This window comes from Meles meles, chromosome 20 (genome assembly GCF_922984935.1).
Source record: "Meles meles chromosome 20, mMelMel3.1 paternal haplotype, whole genome shotgun sequence".
Classification (NCBI taxonomy): domain Eukaryota; kingdom Metazoa; phylum Chordata; class Mammalia; order Carnivora; family Mustelidae; genus Meles; species Meles meles.
This window is the reverse complement of record NC_060085.1, coordinates 2,849,754-2,872,915: the sequence shown is the minus strand read 5'-3', so window position 1 is coordinate 2,872,915 and position 23,162 is coordinate 2,849,754. Positions and strand designations below refer to the sequence as shown.

General features: G+C 63.3%; 1 protein-coding gene across 2 annotated transcripts; it reads left to right on the top strand.

Annotated features, from left to right (window-relative positions):
- Positions 1-352: 352 nt before the first annotated feature.
- MAP2K2 (mitogen-activated protein kinase kinase 2) lies at positions 353-21,253 on the top strand. Of its 2 annotated transcripts, XM_045990905.1 has the most exons (11): positions 355-768; positions 4,117-4,327; positions 8,985-9,131; positions 13,169-13,246; positions 13,872-13,923; positions 14,010-14,134; positions 14,736-14,949; positions 16,820-16,884; positions 18,186-18,247; positions 19,372-19,417; positions 20,913-21,253. In XM_045990905.1, exons 1-11 carry the CDS (start codon positions 677-679, stop codon positions 21,021-21,023), a joined length of 1,203 nt encoding a protein of 400 aa, XP_045846861.1. In that variant the 5' UTR covers positions 355-676; the 3' UTR covers positions 21,024-21,253. The 2 variants fall into 2 exon arrangements, with proteins under 2 accessions (XP_045846862.1, XP_045846861.1); XM_045990906.1 differs by lacking the exon at positions 8,985-9,131 and having other exon boundaries at positions 353-768.
- The last annotated feature ends 1,909 nt before the right edge of the window (positions 21,254-23,162 follow it).

Below are 23,162 nucleotides of genomic sequence, written 5' to 3'. Positions count from 1 at the left end.
GGGCTGTGAGTCCATAAACGACAGAAAGACTGCAATGGACTCAGTGGTCTCCCACACGTTTTGGGGATCTTAGTGGCTCACGCAGCCCCAGCGGGGCACCTGCAGGGCTCACGGGGGTCTGGCCTCGGACCCGCGCACCTGCTCTCAACAGCCCCCAACGCGCCTCCCGTCGGCTCCGCCTCCTTTGCACCTCCGCCCAGAGCTTCAGGCGCATGCGCAAACCAGCTGAAGGAAGCGAGCAAGTGTGCACGCTCCAGGCGGCGTCTCTGTAGGTCTCCGCCCCTTTCCCCCGCCCCACTACAGGAAGGCGGCCTCCGGCTGGTGCGCACGCGCCGCGGTGAGGGGCGGGGCCTCGCGGCTACCGGCGCTGACTCTCGCGAGAGGCCGGCGCGCAATTTCGACGCTCCCCCTCCCTGCCCTCGGTTTCCCGGGCTCGGGCTGCAGCGTCAGCTTCGCAAGGGCCTCTTTGGCGGCGGCGGCGGCGGCTTCTCGGCCTCAGCCCCGGTGCCCGTCGGCGCCCCTCGGCCCGGGTCCGCAGCGACGCCCTCACTCGCCGCCCCGGCGCCCGCCTAGGCCGAGGCCGCAGCCCCGGGCTCGCGTCGGCGCCGCCCGCTCCCGGCCCGCCCCCTATGGGCCCCGGTTAGAGGTGCCGCCGCCGCCGGCCCGCGGAGCCCCGATGCTGGCCCGGAGGAAGCCGGTGCTGCCGGCGCTCACTATCAACCCCGCCATCGCCGAGGGCCCGTCCCCCACCAGCGAGGGCGCCTCCGAGTGAGTGGGCCGGGCTTGGCCGGGGTGAGGAAGGGGCGGGGGTCCCTGAGTAGTGAGGTCGGTAGGAGGGGGGACCTGAGAGGAAAAGGTGGGTCGTGCGGTCCCCGAGTGGAGAGGATGGGGTGCGGGCCCTGAGTAGTGAGGTCGGGGCAGCGGGTCCCTCGGCGAAGAGGACGGGGTGCCGCGCTCTCGGTGGTGAGGTTGAGGGGAGGCGGGTCCTGAGTGGAGAGGACGGGGTGCGGGACCCTGAGGCTTGAGTCAGGAGAGAGGGTCCCTGTCGTGTGTTCTGGAGAGAGGGTCTCTGGGAGAAGAGGATGGGGTGGGAGGTCTGCAGGGGGGAGATGGAGTTGAGGGAGGGTTCCTGCGCGCAGAGGATGGGGGGAGGAGTCTGAGTGCAGAGTGAAGACAGCGGGAGCCCCTGAGGAAGAAGATGGGGTTTGGGGCCCGAGTAGTGAAACTGGGGGGGCTTGCATACCTAAGAGTGGGGGGAAGGGTCCGTGGAGGGGAGGGGCGGTAGAGGGCTAGGATGAGCCAGGACCCCCTGAGGGGAGACTAGTTGAGGGTCTCTTAGGGCCCAGGGCCAGGTGAGGCCCCTGAGTAGTGAGGCCAGCTGCAGGATCCTGGCAGGGAGGAGGACAAGGAGCCTCTAAGGGCTGGAGCCGCAGGCACGGAAGCAGAGAGGAGGACTTTGGGGGAAGGGACAGAAAAGAGCATCTGGGACAGTGGGGTCTGGAGACGGGGAATCCTACTGAAGGAGGGGCACACACTTGCGAGGTCAAGGGAGGGTGATCCCTTGGCCGGAGACGTCCCTGGGATCTCCCCACTCCTGTCCCCCACGGTAAAGAGGAGCAGGACGGTTGCAGAGGCTCCTGACTGGGGTCTGCTTGCTGTGGGTGTGGCGTGACCCCCTGAGAACCAGGTGCGATGGGGGAGCAGCGTGGGTGGCCCCACTCAGGGGACCCGGCCCCTGTGCCCCGGGTGAGAGGGCCTGATGCCTCTGGGTGTGACTTGACCTCTTTCTGTGTCTCTGAGCAGGCAGCTCGACACGGGGACGGGGTCCTTGTTTCCAAAAGCCCGCTGCTTATTCTCCCAGGAGAGGACCTTCTCCATTCTCTCTCCCCTTTCTTTTACTCGCTTCTGGTTTCCACCCCTTCCAGAACTGCCCCCTGCAGAGGAAGCCAGCCATTGGGATTCCAGGGTTTCTTTGTAGCCACAGCTGGTTGCTATTGCATGTAAAATGGATGGATCTGCTGGCCACCGGGATGCGTGTTCAGATCGCAGGGCCCTACGAAGACGACTTCGCAGAGTCTGGCCTCGAAAGCCACCTCTTCAGCCCTTTAGGAGAGAAGCTTGTCGTGTACATTCATTCCTTTGTCTTCCCTCCTCCGTCCCTTCCTCGTCCAGGTCTCTGTTACCCAGGCGTTCAGGGAGCACCTAGTAGGCCCCCGGTCCCGGCTCAGCACCGTGCCGTGATGAGCAGGGCTTGGCAGTGAGGACGGACACGGGTTTGGTTCCAGGCATTGCCACTTCCTTGCACTGCGACCCACAGGCAGGTTACTTAACCTCTCTGAGCCTGTTCCCTCCTACGTGGGCTGGGACTACAAGATGCCCACCTCCCAGGAAGATCTTAAGAGTGAAACAAGGTGGTGTTTGTAAGCCCTGGTGTGTGTTCAGGAAGTGGCACCTAGCCCCCCGCCTTCTAGCAGCTTCTCGCTGTAGCAGCTCCGATGACTTCCCTCATCTCGTTCCCAGCCTGTGCCCCTTTGCTCGGCCTCCGAGTTCTAGCCTAGTTACGGTCAAATCTGAGGTTTGGAAGCTTCCTGAGAGAGCCCCAGTCCCCCCTTCATTCCCTGCTTGAATCCCCCCGCCAGGTCTCCCCCAGGTTGGGGGTCAGCCTCTTAAAAACCCTCAGAAATCAGTGGCTGGGCATCACTCAGGGACCTTTAGAGACTCTCTGAACTGCCCACCTTCTCTGGTCCGGTCAGCCCCTGGCCACCGCCAGGATCGACATGTGCCAGGTCCGAATTCAGGGGAGCTGGATGTGTATTATGCCTTCCAGATTCCACAGGCTTTACATGAAGAAAAAGGAAAATTCGTTTTCATTAATTTTTTATACTGATTTCATGTTGAAATTTGTTTTTGTTTTTGTTTTTAATATTATTTGATAGCGAGAGAGATCACAAGTAGGCAGAGAGAGAGGGAAGAAGCAGCTCCCCGTCAAGATGCGGGGCTCGATCCTAGGACCCTGAGACCATGACCTGAGCCGAAGGCAGAGGCTTTAACCCACTGAGCCACCCAGGCGTCCCGTGAAATTTGTATTTTTGATGGGTTAAATTGAGTATTTTAAAACTAATTTCACCTGATGTTTTTTAACGTAGCCAGAAACATTTTAATGGTGCACGTATTAAAAAAACAAATTGCCAACATGACTTTTATTCTATTTCTTTGGGACAGCGCGGGGTTAGTCCTTTGGTGCGTTGAGCTAGCGTCTGCCCACCTGTATAGGGAGCCGCGGTTGACTCCAGGATTTGGGTCAAAGTCAAGGCATTCGTGAGAATAGCTTTCGGTCAGAATTCCTTGGGAAATTCCTCATATCACCCTATAAAGAGGTATATATGGTTGGGTGTTGTTTTTTTTCTTTTCTTAAAGATTTATTTATTTATTTGAGAGAGCGCAGGGGAGGGAGAGAACCCCAAGCAGACGCCACACTGAGCGTGGCGCCGGATGTGGGTCTTGATCCCACGACCCGAGATCATGACCTGAGCCGAAATCAAGAACCAGACACTTAACCGACTGCATCACCCAGGCGCCCCTGGTTGTTTTTTAATGACCGGCTGCGGGAACGTTTGGGCGCATAAATGCTTCGTGTTTAGAGTAACGTGCTAAGAGCCCGCTGGCTGGGCAGCCACGCCCTAGAAGTGCCTGCGCTGTTTGCTGTCTGCCCCTCTTCGTTTCCCCTCAAGTGCCCTGTGTCATTCGTGTACTTTAAAGGCAGGCATGTTGCACCTTCTGTCTTCTGCCCAGTGGTTCTTGTTCTTGGCCCTGACCCCACTCAGAACGAGTTTCCTCCTCTGTGTCAGCCTGAGCCTTCCCTCGCCTGATCCGTGGCTCGTCCCCTGCCCGTCCCCTCCCTGTTCCTGCGTCTCGGAGTCCTCGTGTCAGGGATGGGAGCTCCTGGGTCTGCGACGAGCACCAGTGAACCAGAGCCGGTCCTGAGCAGGGGCTGGTGTCTGATCCAACCCGGTGCCCTTGTGGCCACGCACGTGGGGCCTGGTACTCGGCCGGGCCCAGTCCTCTTTCCGCAGCCTGCACTCTCTTCACTGGCCCTTGCCCTTTGGGTCTTCGCAGAGCAAACTTGGTGGACCTCCAGAAGAAGCTAGCGGAGCTAGAACTGGATGAGCAGCAGAAGAAGCGACTGGAAGCCTTCCTCACCCAGAAGGCCAAGGTTGGGGAGCTCAAGGACGATGACTTTGAACGGATCTCGGAGCTGGGAGCTGGGAACGGCGGGGTGGTCACCAAGGTCCAGCACAGACCGTCCGGCCTCATCATGGCGAGAAAGGTGAGGGGCGGTCGGTGAGGGCGGGCACTCCGTCCCTGTGCCCTGCGGCGGGGTGTGGTGGGGCAGCCCCCGCCCACCCCCCCGAAATAAGAGGTAGGTTTGGAAGGTGCAGGCCTCTGCTTTCTTTCTTTTCTTTTCCTTTCTTTTTTTTTTTTTTTTTTTTTAAGATTTTTATTTATTTATTGGACAGACAGAGGTCACAGGTAGGCAGAGAGGCAGGCAGAGAGAGAGGAGGAATCAGGCTCCCGGCCGAGCAGAGAGCCTGATGCAGGGCTCAATCCCAGGACCCTGGGATCCTGACCTGAGCCGAAGGCAGAGGCTTTAACCCACTGAGCCACCCAGGCGCCCCAGGCCTCTGCTTTCTGATTGGCCCCTGGGCTTGGCACGCTCAGGCCTCCCCCCCATCCTCAGGGAGAGCAGCCTCTGGTCAGGACATGGCAGTGCCCCTCTGCCTTGGGCATCTCTTCCCTTGCATCCCTGACTTCTGCCTTCCAGAACTTAAACTCCCGTGCTCAGAAACGTCCGGATTGTTCCAGACTGGCGCCCTCCCCCGGGCTCCCAGCTGAGCGGTCTAGAGTCCTCCCTGCAAGCTGGATGGGTGGAGAAGAGGAGGTTGTGACCCTTTGGGGATGGTGGCTCACATAACCAGGGGACTTTGTGTGACAAATTATTCTGCTCCTACAGGTGTGTTCTCTCAGGCAGGGAAAATCACCTCTTTCTGGAACCCCCTCCCCCATAGGTCCTACTTCGCGTGCTCAGAAACCCGGGCACCCCATGCCTGCGTGGTGCCCGCTGTCCTGCCTTTCCCGGAAGCGCCGCGCTGGCTGGCTGTCCCCTGGCCTGTTTCTCTTGCCCCTGGAGCACCCCCGCCCTCCGAGACCTGGCTCTGCCCCCCCCCCCCCCCACAGGCAGCCTTTGCTGAACTGGAGACCCCAGAAATCTCGGGTCTGCTGTCACCGTGTGAGCAGGGATAGAAAGGCAGACGAGAGATTCCACAGGTGGTGGGGAGGGGGATGCCTGCGAACAGTGTGCTGGCCCAGGTTGGCATTGGGGACCTCGGAGAGCCCCCAGACCTGCTGAGCAGTCGCCGGGGGGCACCAACGGGCTTTGTAAGCCTGACTCCGGGAGCTGCTTGGCAGCTCTTGGCAGGTTTGGGGGTATAAACCCCAGGGGCCCAGATCAGTTCTGCCGGACAGTCACAGTGCTGGCCCAGTGCGGGTTTCCAGGTTTTACACCGTCCTTCAGCTGGAGGAGACACTGCCGTGGGCGGTGGGGTAGGGACTGCAGGGGACGCTGCTGGCGTGACAGCTTGCCCGAGCTTCTGTGAGTCTCTCAAAGTAAGAAGCTACGGGGCGGTAGGTCTGAGACAGGCAGGAGAAGGGCGTCCAGTGTTGTTCTCCGTGGATGGTGAGCTCCCCCATGGCGGGTTCCCGAGTGGCTGCACGCCCGGCACAGTGCCCACGAGTACTTGGCAAACACGTTGAACAAGAAGGCCGGCCCCACGGCCGTCGTGTGGCTCCGGGCTGTGACTCTGCGATGGCCCAGGAGTCAGGGGCTCCTCTCAGCCCATCTGGAATGCCGGTTCAGCCTCGGCCCGGGTTGTCTTTGTTCAATTGCGGGTGCTGATGGGAATTGATGCGACAGAGGGTTTTGGGGAAACCAGCCTGGGTCCTTCCCCCACCCCTCCCCGACGACCCCGGGTGGGTTCTGAACTCCCAGGTGCCGTGGATGGATTCCGGGCTTTGTGAGGACATAAGGTCACCAGATCTCCAAAAACAGCCTGGGGTGGGGCTTCTCCCTGGGCAGCACCCTTTGTGGCCAGCATCCCTGGGGCCCCTTGGACCGGTAGAGGATTTTCCTAACCGGTATGACCTGCCGGGAGAGAGCAGGGAGACCAGTTCTGTAAGCCCTGAGTGAGCTGGTCTTGAGGTTTACAATCGCATGTGATAGAAAGTGTGTTCTTGAGTCACGCGTTGCGTTCTGACTCCTGCATCCTTCTGCGAGCCCGGGGGGCGTGACCTCTGCATTGCTCGGGCCCCGGGAGCTGTAGGATGAATTAGCATGTGTGTTGGGTACATGCTCTCCTGGGCTCCCCAGAACTCGGGCAGAGGAGCCTGTTTGGGCATCGTGTTTGTGTGGGCCCCGAGCGCTTGCTTGCCTGATGGGGGTCTGTGGCCCCTGCGAGGCCGCGTCGCGGTCCTGGCTGCCGTCCTTCGAGTGGCTGCTGCGCAGCAGAGCTGGTGTCCTGTTCTGGTCTCAGGGGAGCAAAAGCTCCATTTTACACACAAGGAAACGGGCCGAGGTGGGTCGGCGTCTGAGTTGGGTGTGAGCCCTCTCGGGTCTGCCCTTTCCCGTTGGCCTGACCTGGAGGAAGCTGTCAGCGTTTGCCTCCAGAATGTCTTTCCTTCTCTTTCTTGTGTGCACCCCCATTCCGCAGTAGAAGTCGCTGAAACTCCTGGACGGGCTTGGTGTTGGGTTTGAATGGCTGGCGCCGCCCCTGTGTCACCAGCTCCCAGGGCGTGCATGACCCCTGGTGCTGGCGTGGAGAGAGCGTGGGTTTGGGCGATCCGGGAGCCCCGGCCTGACGCACACTTGACCGCTCGGCAGCCGCGTGCCCCTGGAAACAGGATCGAGCCTCTCAGAACCCGCAGCGGGCGTGCTTCTCCCGTCCCCGGGAGCTGTGGAAATGTGTGCTCAGAAGCGTGCCCCTTCCTGTGCCCGCTCTTTGTCCATATCCTCTCAGTGTGCCTCCTCGGGGGCCTGGAAGGCCCACCCTGCGGCCCATGAGCCCCTGCGTCCTCCCTGCATCTTTCCCAGAAGCGTCTTGACTTCCGGTGGCCGTCCTTCACGTGCCGGGCCCCAACTCCAGGCTCCTGTGACCTCTGGGTTTCCGTCCAGTGCCGCCCACCTTTGTCCGCCCCTTCCTCTGGTGCAGAGCCTGGGGTTCTTGCTCCCCAGCTCAGTCGCTCATCTGTGGCTCCTGTGAGGTTCTTGGCTGAGAATTGCAGTGTCCGTGGCAGCCAGCGCGGTCAGCCGTGTGCAAGGAGCCCCCGAGACGCGGTCGGTCCGGCCAGGCTGTGCTGTCGTGCAGAGAGCCACGGCGCCAGGTTTCAGGGGCTTAGTATGGGACCATCGCATGAATATTTTTACATGGATTGCCTGTTGAAACAGTCTTTTGTTGTTGTTTTGTTTTTTTGTTTTTGTTTTTTGACAGAGATCACAAGTAGGCAGAGAGGCAGGCAGAGAGAGAGGAAGGGAAGCAGGCTCCCCACTGAGCAGAGAGCCTGATGTGGGGCTCGATCCCTGGACCCTGGGATCATGACCTGAACTGAAGGCAGAGGCCCAACCCACTGAGCCACCCCGCCCCTGAAACTGTCATTTTTTGATATGCTGCATTGAGTTAAAATACGTGAAAAGAGTCATTTCTGTTTCTTTGCACTCTACTAATGGGGCAGTCGGAGGGTTTACAACTAAACATGAGGTCTGGTTGTATTTCTGTGGCTGATGTTGGCCTCTGTCACCCTGTGGGGCTCATCCTTCGGCCTCAACAAGTCTTTCCGGGATTTTGAGAGCAGACCTCCTGCCTACCGCGTCGACGGCAACACTCCATTTTCAGACCAGCATCTTGTGTGTGCCGGTTGGCATCACACCACAGGTGTGGTCCCCCCAGAGAGAGAGCGTCCTACTGGGGCTGGCCCTGGGGGGAGCTTGCCTTCACAGGTGGAGGCAGGAAGCTTTGCCGGGGAGTGGCGAAAAGTGCCGGGCACCGTCCCACAAGGACCTTCTGCTGTTCTCAAGGTGGCCAGGGTCATCGGGGAGCAGGTGTTGCTCCCCACACATACTGTGTGCCTCCCTGAGCTTGGCGCACACCCCTTCCTGCCTTGGTGGCCTCAGTCAGCATTTTGCCCCCCGACTGGCCACCACATCCGTCCGGCCAACTCCACTTGTCCTTCCAGGCGCGTGTCCCCTCCAAGCAAGTCTTTGCCGCTCCCTCTCCCGATCACAGGGCTCCGATGAAATGTGGGACCTGTGGCGATAGGTTCAGACACCCCTGACAGGCAGGTGGAAATAATGTTCTGTTGTCCTGTTGCAATGGTCGGAGCAGCTGGGATCCTAAGCGGCCCGGACGTGGAGCCCCGGCCTCGACGCTTTCCTGTTGGGCTTTGCCGTCGGCTTTGTCAGCCGTGACTGCATCTCTCCAGACAGTCCTCGGGTTTCTTCCCGTGTGAACGTCGGGATGCCGTGGGGGAGCCCCCCTTCCGCTGACTTGACGTCCGGTGGAAGGGGAGCCAGGAGCCTCCTCCAGGTGGTTCCCTGCCTGAGCATCGTGGGCCCGGAGCAGCGCGTGGGGCGCCTCGCTCCTGTCCTGGTGCAGCGGCGTGCCTGGGTGTGGGTGTGGGTGCGCGTGTTTCTCTTCCCCTGGCGGTGGACACTTGCGTGGCTGCCACACTCTGGCCGTTGTGAGTCCTGCTGTGTGAACACGGCTGAGCGGGTTTGTGTGTGGACGTGTGTTTTTTTTATTCTCTAGGTAAGTGCCTCAGAGCGGATTGCACAGTGCCGAAAGCCGCCGTGAGCGCACCCAGGGTCGGGGGCCAAAGCCGCCTCCTCCTGGGCCCCCGAGAAGCCCGGTTGTGAGCCCCCTTCGCTTCCCCCGCAGCTGATCCACCTGGAGATCAAGCCGGCCATCCGGAACCAGATCATCCGCGAGCTGCAGGTGCTGCACGAGTGCAACTCCCCGTACATCGTGGGCTTCTACGGGGCCTTCTACAGCGACGGCGAGATCAGCATCTGCATGGAGCACATGGTGAGCGCACCTGCCGCCGCGGGGCCCCGGGAGACGCTCTGTGCCGCGCAGCCGCGTGCACCTAGATCCCCGGTTCTGTATGCACGAGACGCCCCCCTTGCAGCCTGGCCTCTGCCCGCACACCTCGTGGAAGCCGTTCCCCACTGGCACGCAGGCAGCCGGCGTCGCTTTCCCCGCGGTCCGTGTCCCGGCCACGGCGAGAGCCTGTCAGGTAGTTCATCGAACGCCGTCGGGGTGGCGGACACAGGTTGTTTCCCGCCTGTCGGGAGCGGCAGCGCGAGGAATGTCCTCGGGCCAGAGGTGGGATGAGGTCTGTGAGGGGGAGTTGCTGCTGGGCACAGGGGCCCCGGAGCAGAGAGCCCCGATCTGCGCGCTCTGTTCGGGCGAGACCTGGCCTTGCCACCCAGCTCAGGTCTGTGGAATCAGGAGCTCCGGGGTGGAACCCGGGAAGGGATCTTGTTTCAAACCACCCTGTCGGTTCTGATGAGCCCCCTTGTTAAGAAACGCTGGTCTTGAACCTCAGAAATGGGTGGGATCGGGGGTAACGAAAGCAGAAGTGGTCAGAGCTGAGGGCCCGGGAGGAAGTGCTGCCGACCCCAGGCCGAGCCTGATTCGTCAGGTACGGGGCTGCCTGCTGCCGGGCTGTCCAGGCTCGGGCACTTTGGGGCCCTTGCAAAACCAGGATGCGGTGACCTCGGGCCCGGGGGCTTCGGTTACGCCTTGCAGGCACAGCGCCCTCTTCCCTGATGGTTTTGTAACGGAGGCAGGAAGTGAGTTTGAGCAAGCAGCCGGGAGGAGTGCCTTGTGAGCAGCCGCGTGGTGTGACCCTGCCCTGGAGAAGGCGCTTCCCGCCCTCCCGCTCTGCCCCTACCTGGCCCCAGGCTCCTGGCCCAGCAGCGCCCCAGCGCAGAGGGAGAGGGAGGTCAAACCTGCCGCCTGCCTGGCAGTCACTGCAGACAGGCACCTAGCGCGAGAAAGGACGGGGCGTCCCTTTGTGATCCGAGGGGCGCCCTTTGCCTCCTCTCCCTGTTTTCCCTGAACGCAGTGGGAATTCAGAGGTGCTTCTTGCCCTCATAGAGGGGCGGAGTGTCCCAGCCTGGCCTGCCTTCGGCTTCTGTTGTTGGTGAACCTGAAGCAGAGGGTTCCTGCGTGAGGCGGCTGCCCCCAGCAGCACTAGGAGGAGCCGCCGTGACGCGGGGCGGGGGAGGTGCTGGCGGTCCCAGGGGTGTATCGTGCCCACCCACTGCATATTCCTGGTTGGGTTTTCTTGGTGAGCGTTCCTGCCGGGCATAGGAGGAGGGCAGCCGCTCCCTCCGGCAAAGACGCCTTCAGGTGAGGTGTGCACCGGCGCAGCGCGCTGAGCTCCGACACCCTGTTCGCAGGTTAGCCATGAGCCTTTGGGAGGGGGCGCTGCGGGCAAGGAAGGGCTGAGAACAAACGGATCATAAAATACCGGGTCATAACGTATGCCGGAAGGGGGAGGCCGTCCCACCAACCTTCGTGGTGTTTCCATGTCACGTGACCCGTGCACAGAACCGCGCCGTGTGCCCAGGACCTTTCCGTGTGTGCGGGACGTTCCTGCCACGCTCGCCCATGTGCCACATTGCGGGACAGCTTGGGGTCGGCTTGTACTCCACCGCCCACCTCCCACCGGCGTGATTTGGGACCAGGTTCTCCCTCCTTCACCCGAGGGGTGGCAGTGCCTGCCCCTGGGGCCGGGGTGGGGGTTGGGGGAGCCAGTCTTCCTGCGGAGTCTGGAGCAGGGAGCAGAGGGTAAGACATCGTCTCTATGCAGGTTTGGGTGTGAATCGGCTCCTGTTCCTGACGGGTCGATTCCAGCCCCAGCTTGCGAGCAGAGACCCCAAGTGGGGGATGAGCAGCCCAGACTCGGCCCAGAAGGGGGAACTCTCCGGCAGCACCTGCTGGCTTCTGGGGCTCTCACTGGGACAGCTCAGGGCACGGACCCCGCAGACCATGGGTATCCGGGGGACAGCTCACTGCCTGTTCAGAGGCACCTGTTGGTATTTTGGGGGATCTAGTCACGCCTGAAGCACATGCTCTCTTGTTCTGTAATAGTGAAAATCACACATCCGCTGGTAGGGGAGAGGTAAGGAACGGTAACGGGCCACTTGGCAGCAGGGAGGGGAGATGGTGCTTATGTGCCGAGGGAGGAAATACGCATAATGGGAGCCCACTTACGTATAGTTTTTAAATTCTGTGTTTTCCGGCGCATATGGGAGCATACACAAATACACAGGATCTGGAAGCCACATTTCAGGGGAGGCGAGTAGAATTTTAGGAAGAGGAGAGTGCCGCTTACCTATAATTGCTTTTGTTTTGAGAGAGAGAGAGTGGGAGAGAGCGTGAGCAGGGGAAGGGGCGGCGTTTCCAGCGGCCCGACGCAGGGCTTGACCTCACGACCCTGAGATCACGACCGGAGCCCCAACCGGGAGCCCGGCGCTGCACCGACAGAGCCACCGGGCCGCCCCTAGGGTGGAGCTTTTTCTAACACGGTACTCGTGCGGCGCTTGCTTAGTAAGAGCGCCGTTGCCAGAACACACGCAAAACGAAAGCGCATGACGCCGCACAGGGTGTGACATTTGGGGTCAGAGGGACCCAGTTGTGCTGTCTCCTGCACCACTTCCTGTCAGCGTGACTGGAGCGGCTTGCAGTCTTCTCGGCGTGGACCGGGGTCTCATCCGGAAGTGCTCCTGCCCCGGCAGACGCTGGGCCGTGTCCGCGGGCATCTGTGGTCAGCACGGGGAGGGGGTGAGGCAGCGGCAGCCAGAGAGGGGACAGAATTGTCCGTTCCCCGAACGGTCAGAGCCGCTGACGAGGTCCCCGCACGGGGTCTGGCCTACCGTGGCCTTTCTGGGGTGCCCTCCCCGGACGTCCTCATCTGTAAACCTGCCGCGGCTCCATGAAAAAGTCCAGGGTGAAAGAAGCTGTGTCGCGAAGCACGGTCCTAGTTTAGAAGGAGTTTTTCCGTGTGCTTCAGTGATGGAGAGGAGAGCTGATCCTGGAAGGCCTTCCCGCTGGTCCTGCAGGCGGACCCAGGAAGGCTGGGCCGGTGGGTTTCCCCCCAGGCCCAGCCTCTCTCTCTGCACAGCCCCGCCCCGTCCGGCAGGAGCTAGGCCACCGTCAAGTGCGGGTTGTAGAAGCTTCACAGCGCGCTGGGTTTTCTGGAGCTCCCACCCACGGCCCTTCTAACTGAGCAAGGCTGGAGCAGAGTACTGGAGACGGCAGGCCCCCGGCCTCCCCGCCCGGCGCTCCACTCCTCAAAGCCGCGCGGTTGTAGATGGCCTGGAGCATCGCAGGGAGAAGGCGCCTGCTGTGAGGTTCGGTGTTTCCACCTGGCGGCCCGGCGGCCGGGCGGGGACCCTGGCCTGGGCTTGGTCTCCAGATTTCCTGTGGATTTAAGGCTGGGCCTGGTGTGGGGAGCTGAGCCGGAGGACCTGTGCAGGGAGCACGGGACCAGACCTATGGGCCAGAGTCAGGGGAGCGACTCCATCTGCCTTCTCCTGCCCTGGTGCCTCCTGGCCTCGTTTCCCAGCTCTCCGACCCCGGTGCGGTGGGGCTGCCGCGGGCTGGCAGGACTGGAACCCAGGCCCCAGAAGCGGGCGGTGGAGCTCTGGCGCCTTCGTGGTTGCTCTGGTTGCCAGCCGGGCTCTCGGCCTCGCCCGCCGCTGCCGTGGCAACCTGGGCAGGCCGGCTGAGTCAGAGGCCTGGGCTCCTGGAAGGCCGAGGGAGCGAACTGCCACCCTTGTCCTTCCTTACTGGACGGGCCGTTCTGGAGCCCCAGAGCTGCGAGGGCCTGAAGGAGGCCCCACTCTGGGCCAACAGGTGGCACTTGGCAGTGGTCTGGCCTCTGTTTCCCGTGGAGGAAGCCAGGCTTCAGCTCGCCGGGAACCAGGGAAATGCTTCGCCTTCCTACCTGCTGCTTCCGTGTCCCTCTCGGGACCAGCCTCTGGCCTGCAGGCCCTGCCCGGCCGCCCACTTAGCACGACTGGGTTTTTCTTTTTCTGTGCTCACCCTAGGATGGCGGCTCCCTGGACCAGGTGTTGAAAGAAGCCAAGAGAATTCCCGAGGAGATCCTGGGGAAGGTCAGCATTGCGGTAAGTGGCTCTGGCCCCTCTAGCCAGGCAGGCGCTGGGGGCCGTGCGCATGCTCCTGGCCCAGTGCTCTGCCCGGGTTTATTGTCCCCACCCCCTTCCACGTGGCCAGAGTCAGAGCAGCCACCGGAGGAAGCCCAGGACTGCAGCCCATACCCATCTCTGCCATCTGCGGGCCTGGCCCGTGGCATCTTGTGGCCTATAAAATGGGAGTGATGCTTCCCTTCCCCGTTCAGGTGTCAGGGGTGCCCAGGGCCCGAGTGGCAAGGGCCCCAGCTGCATAGGACCCCACAGTGCCACTGTCGCTCGGTGGAGTGGCCGTCCGTCTGCAGGGCCTCCACGCAAACGCAGCTCGGAAGCATTCCCCAGATAATCCCCGGCGAGGCAGGGCAGCCCTCCTGCTGGGCCTTGGGCCCAGCCAGTCCCTGCAGAGCGCCTGCCCGGCCAGTGGGCCATGCGTGCGGGCGGGTGAGTCGGGCATCTGCCTGCTGACCTGGGACAGTATGACCGTCCCTGCTGCTCTTCCCGCTTGCCCCCACCCCGCAACGCGGGCTCCTCCCTGAGCTCCTGGGCCCTTAGGTCTGCCCGCGGTGCTGCCCGCTGACCCCAGCCCGGGGCTCCCCCACAGGTTCTCCGGGGCTTGGCGTATCTGCGGGAAAAGCACCAGATCATGCACCGAGGTGAGCCAAGCAGGGGTGCCTGGGGGCTGGGCGGGGCTGGCAGGCAGGCCAGGCTCCCCTCTCACCTGCCCCGGCCCTGCCCTTAGATGTGAAACCTTCCAACATCCTCGTCAACTCCCGAGGGGAGATTAAGCTGTGCGATTTTGGGGTGAGCGGGCAGCTCATCGACTCCATGGCCAACTCCTTCGTGGGAACTCGGTCCTACATGTCTGTAAGTCCGTCGGGGCGTGAGGAGGTCTGGATCCTCCCGGCCTGTCAGCTGTTCTCTGTTTTCCAGAAGCTTTTCCAAAGCCTGCGGTTCCCCGTAGCACACTTTCCGTTTCCGCTGGGTTTCTCTCTTTTCCGTCCAGACTCTCACTGTGGCCGTCTGCTCACGCCGGGCGCTCTCTGGAAGTGCCCACCCGGTGCCTCCCGCTAACAGGAAGAGCCCCGTGCAGGAGAGCAGTCAGGCAGCCTCTGGGCCGTGAGCCTACCCCGCAGATAGCTCAGGAAACATCTGGGCGGCCTCAGGAGCAGACTCTGAGAAGCTAGTCTTGGGATTGTCGCGGAAGAGGAGGCACCCCCCTCTGCCTGTCCTGGGGCGGCCACCCTTTTCCAGAAGGGCCGGGGATCTGGGTGTTGAGCGCCGCTGTCAGCCCTGGCCGGGAGCACCGTGGTCCCGCAGCAGGGGCAGGGAGGAGAGGGAGTTGCGCTCTTTCCGCTGCTGGGTCTCTGGAGGGCGGCCCAGGCCCGGGTGGGGCCGCAGAGGAGCGCCACGCGCGCTCCCAGACCCCAGCACCCATCGGGGCGTCTCTCTGCTCTCTCGCCGACAGCCGGAGCGGCTGCAGGGCACGCACTACTCGGTGCAGTCAGACATCTGGAGCATGGGGCTGTCCCTGGTGGAGCTGTCCATCGGAAGGTACCCCATCCCCCCGCCGGACGCCAAGGAGCTGGAGGCCATATTTGGCCGGCCCGTGGCGGACGGGGTAGAAGGAGAGCTTCACAGCATCTCGCCGCGGCCGAGACCCCCCGGACGCCCCATCAGCGGTACGGCCTGACTCTGGAACTTCGGGCTGGGACCGGCCACGAGCCACACGTGGGGAGTGCCGTGCGCGGGGGCGGCAGCTGCCTCGGCTCTGGCCCCTCGGCACCAGCTGTCCCCCGGGTCACGCTAACTGTGCTCAGCAGTCCCCGGGTGGTCCCAAGGCTTCTGGGGATGGTTCCCCAGGCCGCTGCTGTCTGGGGCAGCTGCGTGGGATGTGGCCAGCCTGGGGCCGGGGCCGGGGCCGGGGCGGGGGGGGTTGTTCTGGAAATGACCTCCTCAGCCGGGCTGCTGGTTGGTGGGTTTTCCAGCATTTCATCACAGGAACGTTCTAATGGAGAGAAAGGCCCACGAGGATTGCCCCGCGAGCCGCCTACATGCCCCCCGCCTGGACTCGGCGGCGAACGTTCTGTGTTTGGCCCGGGCCTTGCAGAAACTGAAAGCAAGGCTCAGAATTTCCTTGGGCGGCTTGTCCGATTCAGTCCTGACACACAGCGTGGGAGGGGACAAGAGCCCAGGGGGCTTCGGGGGGCTCTGCGGGCCGGCAGCAATCCCCCGGGAGGTGGGGGGCTCCCCCGGACGCATTCTGGAGGTGGGGAGAGTAAGGGTTACGGTGGACGCAGCGTAATTAGGAAGCAGCGCTTAGGACTCTGATTTCCATTTTTGAAGTCAAGTGACAGGAAGGGACTTGAGTGAGGCCAAGGGAGTGTGCGGCCCAGTGCGGCTGGGCGTGTTTGCTGCGGCCTTCGTGGAGCCCTTAGCCCTCGCGCTCCCCGGGCCTCACTTGTGAAGGTGTACAGTTCGTGGAATTCTGTATCTTCACAAGGTTGGGCCGGCATAACCAGTGTCTAGTTTCAGAACGTTCCAGCACCCCAAAAAGCCCCTTACCCACTTGCATCTCCTCCCCGGCCCCCACGAGCCCCCTTCCTGTCTGTGGAGGGGCCTGGTCTGGGCGTGTCACACGTGTGGGCTCACACCCCGTGGGGCCTTCTGTGTCTGGTTCCCTCCCTGCTCAAGGTCTGTCCCCAGAGACCGTGCGGGTCAAAACTTTGCTCCTGTTCACAGCCGTGTGTCTCAGTGTAGGGGACCGTGTTGTCTTTGCGGCTCACGGACACGGGCCATCCAACAGTGGCCTTCACAGTATTTTTATGCCCAGCTCCTCCTTTCCTAGGGACAGACCCCCATCACTGGGGTGTCTTGATTTTCTCCAAGGGGAGAAACCCCCCCACCCCCGCTCCCATCTGTGTCCCCGGACCCTGGCCCTGTCCCTCCCAGCACCAACTCCCAGGTGGCATCGCGGGTGTTCAGCTGTGGCCCTGTCCCAGCAGGGAGGACTGGTGGGCCGTGCCAGGCCACCTTGGCCTGCCAGCACCTCCCCCAGCCCCGGCCTGCGTGCCCGTTTCAGGACAGGGGACGGAAGGAGAAAGTCCAGCTGCCAAACCTGGCCCTGGCCAGCTGGGTCGAAGACAGGGGTCAGCTCCCCCCGGCTGGTCGTCCAGTCTGGGCGGCACTTGGGGCCTGATGCTGCCCTCGCCCATGGCTCTGTGCAAGGTCACGCCGCCGGCCTTGCTGCTGGTCAGCGCCACCCGCACAGCCGCCCGGGCGCCACACGGCAGGGCTTGTGCCTTTGGCACAGCCTGGAAGCAGCACCGTGCCAAACGTGCGACTTCTCAAAAAACGCTCCTGTTCATTTTGGCATTTTGCTTTGTTTTGTTTCGTGAATTCACCGGAGGCTCAGAGAGAAGCTGCTTTCCCCAGAGAGCGAGCCTGGCAGCAGGGAGCCCGCCAGGGCACCTCCCCTTATCTGGGCCCGTGTCAGGGGCAGGATACTCGGTGGACGCCTGCCTCACCCCTGTTTTGTCTCGGTCCGTGCAGGTCACGGGACGGACAGCCGGCCGGCCATGGCCATCTTCGAGCTGCTGGACTACATTGTGAACGAGGTGCGTACCTGAGGCCTCTCTGGCTTGTCTCCACGTGGGCGGGTGAAGCCTTTCACTAGGAAGTCGTTACCCAGAGGAAGGGATGCCGCACGGGAACTGGACTGTTGGGGAGGACTGGGGACGGGCAGGACCTCCCGACGGCCAGCTGTCGGGGGTAGGAGCGCGGCCTTCCTGCTGCGCCGCATGAGTCTGCCGCTTCCCAGGAGGAGCTCATGTGCCCACGTGTGTGCATGCACGTGTGGGGATGGGCGGAGTAGAGACAACCCCATAGTCCTGCTGCGGGACCCTCCTGGCCCGAGCTGCCCCCCACCCCCGGGAGCTCCCCACGCGTCTCGGAGTCCTTGCATGCACAGTCACGAGTGAACCCTTCCCCAGGGAAGGCTCGGGGCAGTTGGCGTGGCGGGCCCGACCCCCCAGATCTTCCTCGCCCACCGCGTAAGCAGGTAGTGGGGTAGTTTCCGTCGTAGATGTGGCAGGATGGGAGCAGCCTCCTCGGGCCTGCGGCCAGAAAGGGACAGAGTGAGACCTGTCCCCAGAGCCTGCCCTCCCCGCCTGGCCATGTCGCCCCTCCTGGGCCTCCTTTGGGCCGAAGGGTGCTTCTGGGGAGCCTTTGGAGTCAGGGCAGAGAACGGACGGCCTGCGGCACTGGCTTGGCATAGGGCTGAGTGGTGGGGTGAGCGGCCCGGAGCGGGGCTGCTGGTGACAGAACAGGACGGGCCGGCTCCAGTGACACAGCTCGCCCCGCACCTGCAGCCACACCCAGGCCCGGCAAGCCCGTCCTCCCAGGGAGCCTCGCCGCCACCTCCCACCCCTGCCTGGAGGGGGGCCCCGTGGGTTTCGCCGGGCAGTGTGCCCGCTGCCGTCCCTGACGGGGGCCTGACCCCGCGCCCAGCCGTGCCCACCCCGGCACATACACGTGGGGCCAGTCTCCTTGGGCTTCTGGAACCCACTGCCTTGTACCCTGCCCCTTCCCCTAGTGGTCCAGACCCCCAGCTGGCGATGGGTGGGCCCTGTTCTCCTACCCCCGGGAACCAGCTGTGATCGCAAAACCAGAACTTTCCAAAGAGAACCTCAGATGAGCCTGAGACCAAGTTGGCAGGACGGGCAACAGGTCCTGTGGGGAAGCTGCCAGAAGGCGGGGTCGGGGGGGCCCCCCCTCTGGCAAGGGGAAGGGACTAAGGCCAGGAGAGGTGCCTTCTGAGGGCCCCCCAAAAGTGCTGGGCTGTCCTGACAGATTCAGGCCCAGGATTCTGGAACTTTCTTCGAGCATCCAACCCCCACCTCTCTGCTCTGTCCCACAGCCGCCTCCCAAGCTCCCCAGTGGCGTCTTCACCCAGGACTTCCAGGAGTTTGTAAATAAATGGTAAGGTGCGACCGCCCCCAGCATGGTCTCGGGGCGGGCCAGGGCAGGATGCCATGCCGCGAGAGGCCCCGCCTGCTTCCCGGGACAGCTGCCACACCCCAGCCGCCGACCCAGGTGCACACATCCTTCCTGGTCCTGGGCCCGGTCCCCCTTCCGGGATCAACAGCGGGACTGCCCGTGGGCGGCGGCATCGGGGGGCACCTGGAGCTCACCTGAGAATCCAGATAGGTTCCCTTCCCAAGACTGCTGAGTCGTGTCCATCTGCTGTCCCCATCCTGTCCCCAAAGCCCAGAACAAACCAGGATTTCAGGCTCTTTGGAAATGACGCCATTCCCGTCTTGCTTTCCGCCGGCAGGCATCCCGGTTTCCTAATTCCTCAAGCCCCGTAACCCACTAGCTTCCAAACAAGCCTTCCAAGTCGGGTTCTGGCAAGTGGCCAGCTGTTCTCAGTGCGTCAGCATGGGCCTGGGGCGAGCAGGCTCTGGCGCAGGAAGGGGGCCTGGGCCACCCCCCTCACCTTGAGGGCAGTCCTCCAGGTCAGGGCCGGTGGAGTCTGCTGGCCTCATTGCTGCCTGGATTTCTGCCTGCATCCCACACAGTAGCAAACCCACTCCCGGTGGTGAAGGGACCACTGGCCCTTTGCACGACCGCTGGCGAGCACATTGCCGCACGAACCAGGGGTGTGTGTAAATGTTTTGCTACACCTTGCATTTTTTTTGGTTCTGAACAGCCACCGTTTGGCTTCGGGCTGGTTTGAGCAACTGTCTTTAGGAGCAGTTCTGCTTTTTTGAAGGAAAAAGTTCCATTTTGCCATTCAGAGTCCCAGATCGGGAGGATTTATTAGGTGCTGTTGCTGTTTGGCCTCAGACTGAGCAGCGCCCAGGGGTCCCCACAGCCTTTGCCCTTCCTTCTTGTCCTGGTGTCAGACCCTTGCCCTTCCCTCACCAGGGGTCCTGCCCTCACCCCCGAGGGATAGCAGGTGGATTCTGCTACTTGCCGCGTCCGGCTTCAGCTGGGCCGGGTGCGGCGACGGGGCTGACCTGTCATGGCTCAGAATGTGGGTTCCCGTGGCCGCTGGCTAACTGCCCTGCCTTGTCTCCCCCATTCTCTCTCTTTCTCTGCAGCCTAATAAAGAACCCAGCAGAGCGAGCGGATCTGAAGATGCTCATGGTAAGTGATCCCAGGGGCACTGGCTCGCCCCGGGGAGAGGAGAGACCCCAGGCAGCCCTCGAGCGGCTCTGCTGTCCTACACCGCGTGTCCCCGCAGAGAGCCCCTGGCTGTGGTCTCCTGCGTCCAGCAGTGGGCGGGTCTAGAGCGGCCGTGGCGCCCTTGGCTCCTGGAGGCGCGGTCAGGGGTGTTCCTGGGGCTGGCGGGGCCCCACAGGCTGGGGAGACCCAGGGTTGCCGTCTGATGTCCTTGAGAACCAGGGTGGGCGTCGGTACTCCCCTTCCCCTGCCAGGGGAGGGGACACAGGGCAGTGAGGCCACCGGCGCCTTCAGTGCCCTCCACTGCCTGCTCTCATCCCCACGGTCCTGCCACGCCTGCGGCAGCCCGCCCTTCACCCACCTCCGCGACGCGAGACCGCGTGAGTCCCGGGCGCCCGGCCCCCATTGTGGTGCGGCAGAACATGAGCCTCTATTCAATGTCAGGACGCAGACTTCCCAGGAAGGGAGTCTCGGCCTTCCTGCCTCCTTCACAGAACCTCCACCTCAGGGCCTTTGCACAGGACTGTCCTGCTCCCCGGGGGACACCTCCCGTGGCCCTCTCGGCTGGCTTGTCCCCATCCCTCCTGTGAGGCGTCCCCAGGCACCTCGTCCAGTCTTGCCTCCTCTGTTAGTTTCGGTGACAGCCAGTGTTTCCTGGTCATGGGCACCACCGAGGGCACCACAGGGGAAGGGTCTTTGTGCCCTGGTTCCAGCAGAGAGTTCCAGTTACATGTTAGAGGCACGTGTGACGTCACCAATATGTGTCCGGTGTAAGGTGTCCAGTTAGATGATCTAGACGAGCTCCTCGGTGTTGAGGTCCCCATGAGGCCCCCTGGTCTCTCTGCCCCAATTTAAACCACTTCCTGTGGGGCCTATTGCCCCAGACCGTGGACATCCTGCCACCCAGCTGGTCATCTCGTGGAGGCCTGCACCCCTCCCGTGCCCCCTAAGCCCCCAGGGCCGCCCCTGCCCTGCACACCCTTGGGGACAGCCTCGCTCACGCCCCCCAGCCTTCAGGAAGGAGCTGCCGGCGTCCCGTCCTGTGCGGTTGCCGCCGGCCCCGTGTAGTTCTCTCAGTTCTGGAAACAGACAGAATGCTGAGTTCTGGACAGCCCCGGGAGCCCAGTGTCGGCCTTGGGAGGCTCTCATGGCCCGTGGCTGCCGCACCTGACAGAACGTGTTGGGGACTTACTGTCCTCGCAGACACGTCTGTCCTTCCAGATCTGGTGTTCTCTCCCAGGGGTGACCGTGGGGGACAGCGGGCGGTGTCTAGGGACCTCGCGGGCTTCATGACGGGGGTGCTCCGGGCGTCGAGGGGCCGGGGACAGTGCCGTCCCCCCTTAGAGCGTGACTGGCCCCACACGGGCGGTGACCGGGGCCGACGAGCCCACCTCACCTGCCACCCCCGGGAGCCCCCCGGGCCGGCCGCGGCCTTCCTGACACGCCTCTCCCCCGGCAGAGCCACACGTTCATCAAGCGGTCGGAGGTGGAAGAAGGGGATTTTGCCGGCTGGCTGTGCGACACGCTGCGGCTGAAGCAGCCCGGCACGCCCACGCGCGCCGCCGTGTGACGGGGCCCTGCGGGGGACCTGCCCGCCATCCCGCCCGCGCCCGCCTCTCCCTCCGCCATCTGCGGAGCCGCCCGCACGCGCCGCGGGGACACTGAGCCTTGCTCCCGCCTGTCCCGACCGGTGTGGCCTCCGGTCCCCGGGGAAGGGTGACGGGTGACGCTGCTCGCGGGGTCTTCTCAGACCTGCTTCTTAGGGTTAAAACAAAACAGGGAAAGAAAACGCAAACCGTGCCCCGTGTACTCCTTGTTCTGTTTGTCGTGGGGGGGCGGGGAGGTCAGCCTCTGGCTTAGCCCCCGGCCGGGAGAGCTCCCCATGAGCCCACCGCCCACCTGGGGGGCAGCGTCATGGGCTGGGGGGGGGGCACCGGGAACTGGCTTCGCTCTGTTTCCGAGGGATGCAGCCTCGGGGGACCCTCTAGACCTCGGTGTGTGTCTGTCACCGAAAGAAAGGTGCCACAGCCCCGCACTCCTGTGTCGCCCGTTGCTGGTCATGGGGTCCACTCCCTGCCCCCGTCCTGTCCCGCCGCTGACCCGCCTGGGACGTGCCCCCAGGAGGGACCTGCTCACCGCCTCCTGTGCTGCAGGGGACACCCTTCGGGCCCTCAGTGGCAGTTGCTGAGCTGACGTTGGCAGAAAGGAAGCAGGAGGCTTCCAGGCTGTCGGTGTGGTGGAGAAGCCCTGCAGAGCTGCCCGTGAGCCTGCGCCGTCCCTGCGCCTGCAGGCCGCGGCTCTTTGCGTCCCTCTGCTTGGCCCGGGGCGCGTCCCTCAGGCCCTCCAGCAGGCCAGCCGCAGCTGCCGGGCAGGGAAACGGTGAGGGTGTGGTGGTCCCAGTCCCTGTGTCCATCGGGTTGTGCACATGGCCCAGGACCCAGGCTGGAAAGCGGGACCACCTCTGAAGACGGGGCAGCCGCCCCTGGCAGGTCACGGGGCCCAGCTGCTCTGCGGGGCATGGCCGGCGGTCAGCCCTGTGTTTCTGGAGGCGGCCCTTCTAGTCTCCTGCCTTGTTTCCTGTGGACACCAAAGAAGAGACGAGTTGCTGGCTCCTTCCGCCAGCTTCCCAGGTTTCCACCCCTGCTAGTCCCCAAAGTCTCGCCTGGTTGAGAGGAGAATAAAGAAGATCCTGGAAGTCTGCCGCTGTCCCTCTGTGGGGCCGGGAAGGTGGGTCAGCATCTGGACGGTGGGGTCCAGCACGGGCCACCAGGATGGGCCGCAGCTTGGGACCTGTCCCACCCACGCCCAGCCGCAGCCGCCGAGCCTCCAGTAACGGGGGCTGCCGTTTTCAAGGAGTAAGAGACCGTGGCGGCTGGGTCCTGAGGGCTCGGGGAGGATCGGGAATCGATGGGGAGGCTGCTTCCAAAGCAGGGTGTCTCCAGGCTCAGGACCCCAGCAAGGCCTGGGTGCCGCCCCAAGGCTTCCGCTCCGAGCTGCCGCAGGGCCGGACTGCAGAGAAACGGACCTTTCTCTTCCATGTCTGCCCCAGCCAGGCTCCTGGGAAGCCAGGGGCTCACGAGAGCCTCGGGGACCTAGGCCAGCGCCTCCCGGGGTCTCCCCCCACTGCCATCTCCCGCACGCGCCGGCGTCTTCGCCGGCCAGACCTGACGCCGGGGGCTCCAAGGCGAGGGGGCAGGGCTCGTCGGGAGTCCTGTAGGAGCTGCTGGTTTTGGTGTCTCCTGACCTGGGGCTCGGGGCACAAGGTGGCCCTTGGGAGAGGGAGCGTTTTGTGCGGCCACGTTGAGGTTTCTCGGCTCTTGTTGAAGAATTGTGACACCATCAAGTACGGGAGCCCCAAGGGAGACCCTGCCTCCACATCGGGGGCCCCTGCAGACACACCCGTGACCCAGGGCACCCCCTCTTTCTGCCCTCTGTCCAAACAACCAACCAGCGAAGGCATCAGAGCTCCGCGTCTTGTGCGGCGGATGGTTCTTCTCGTCTGCGCCGGCCTTTCTCATCCTGCTCTCTGCATCCCGGGAGGACGGGCTCTGTCCCTTCCGCATAGTTTGTGTGGCGGAGCCCTGAGAGGATCCGGACGGCCCGCTGGGGCCCCCAACCCTCCCAGGAAAGCCCACCCGCACTCCCTTTCCGCAGGGCACAGGCCTGCAGACCCGGGCAAGGTCATGGCCCGCTGCGCCAGCCCCAGCCT

Coding starts and splice junctions, on each gene's coding strand:
- MAP2K2 (XM_045990905.1), top strand. CDS start 677: ATGCTGGCCCGGAGGAAGCCGGTGCTGCCGGCGCTCACTATCAACCCC. Junction 14,135..14,735: donor GAACTCGGTCCTACATGTCT/GTAAGTCCGTCG, acceptor TCTCGCCGACAG/CCGGAGCGGCTGCAGGGCAC. Junction 14,950..16,819: donor CCCCGGACGCCCCATCAGCG/GTACGGCCTGAC, acceptor CGGTCCGTGCAG/GTCACGGGACGGACAGCCGG.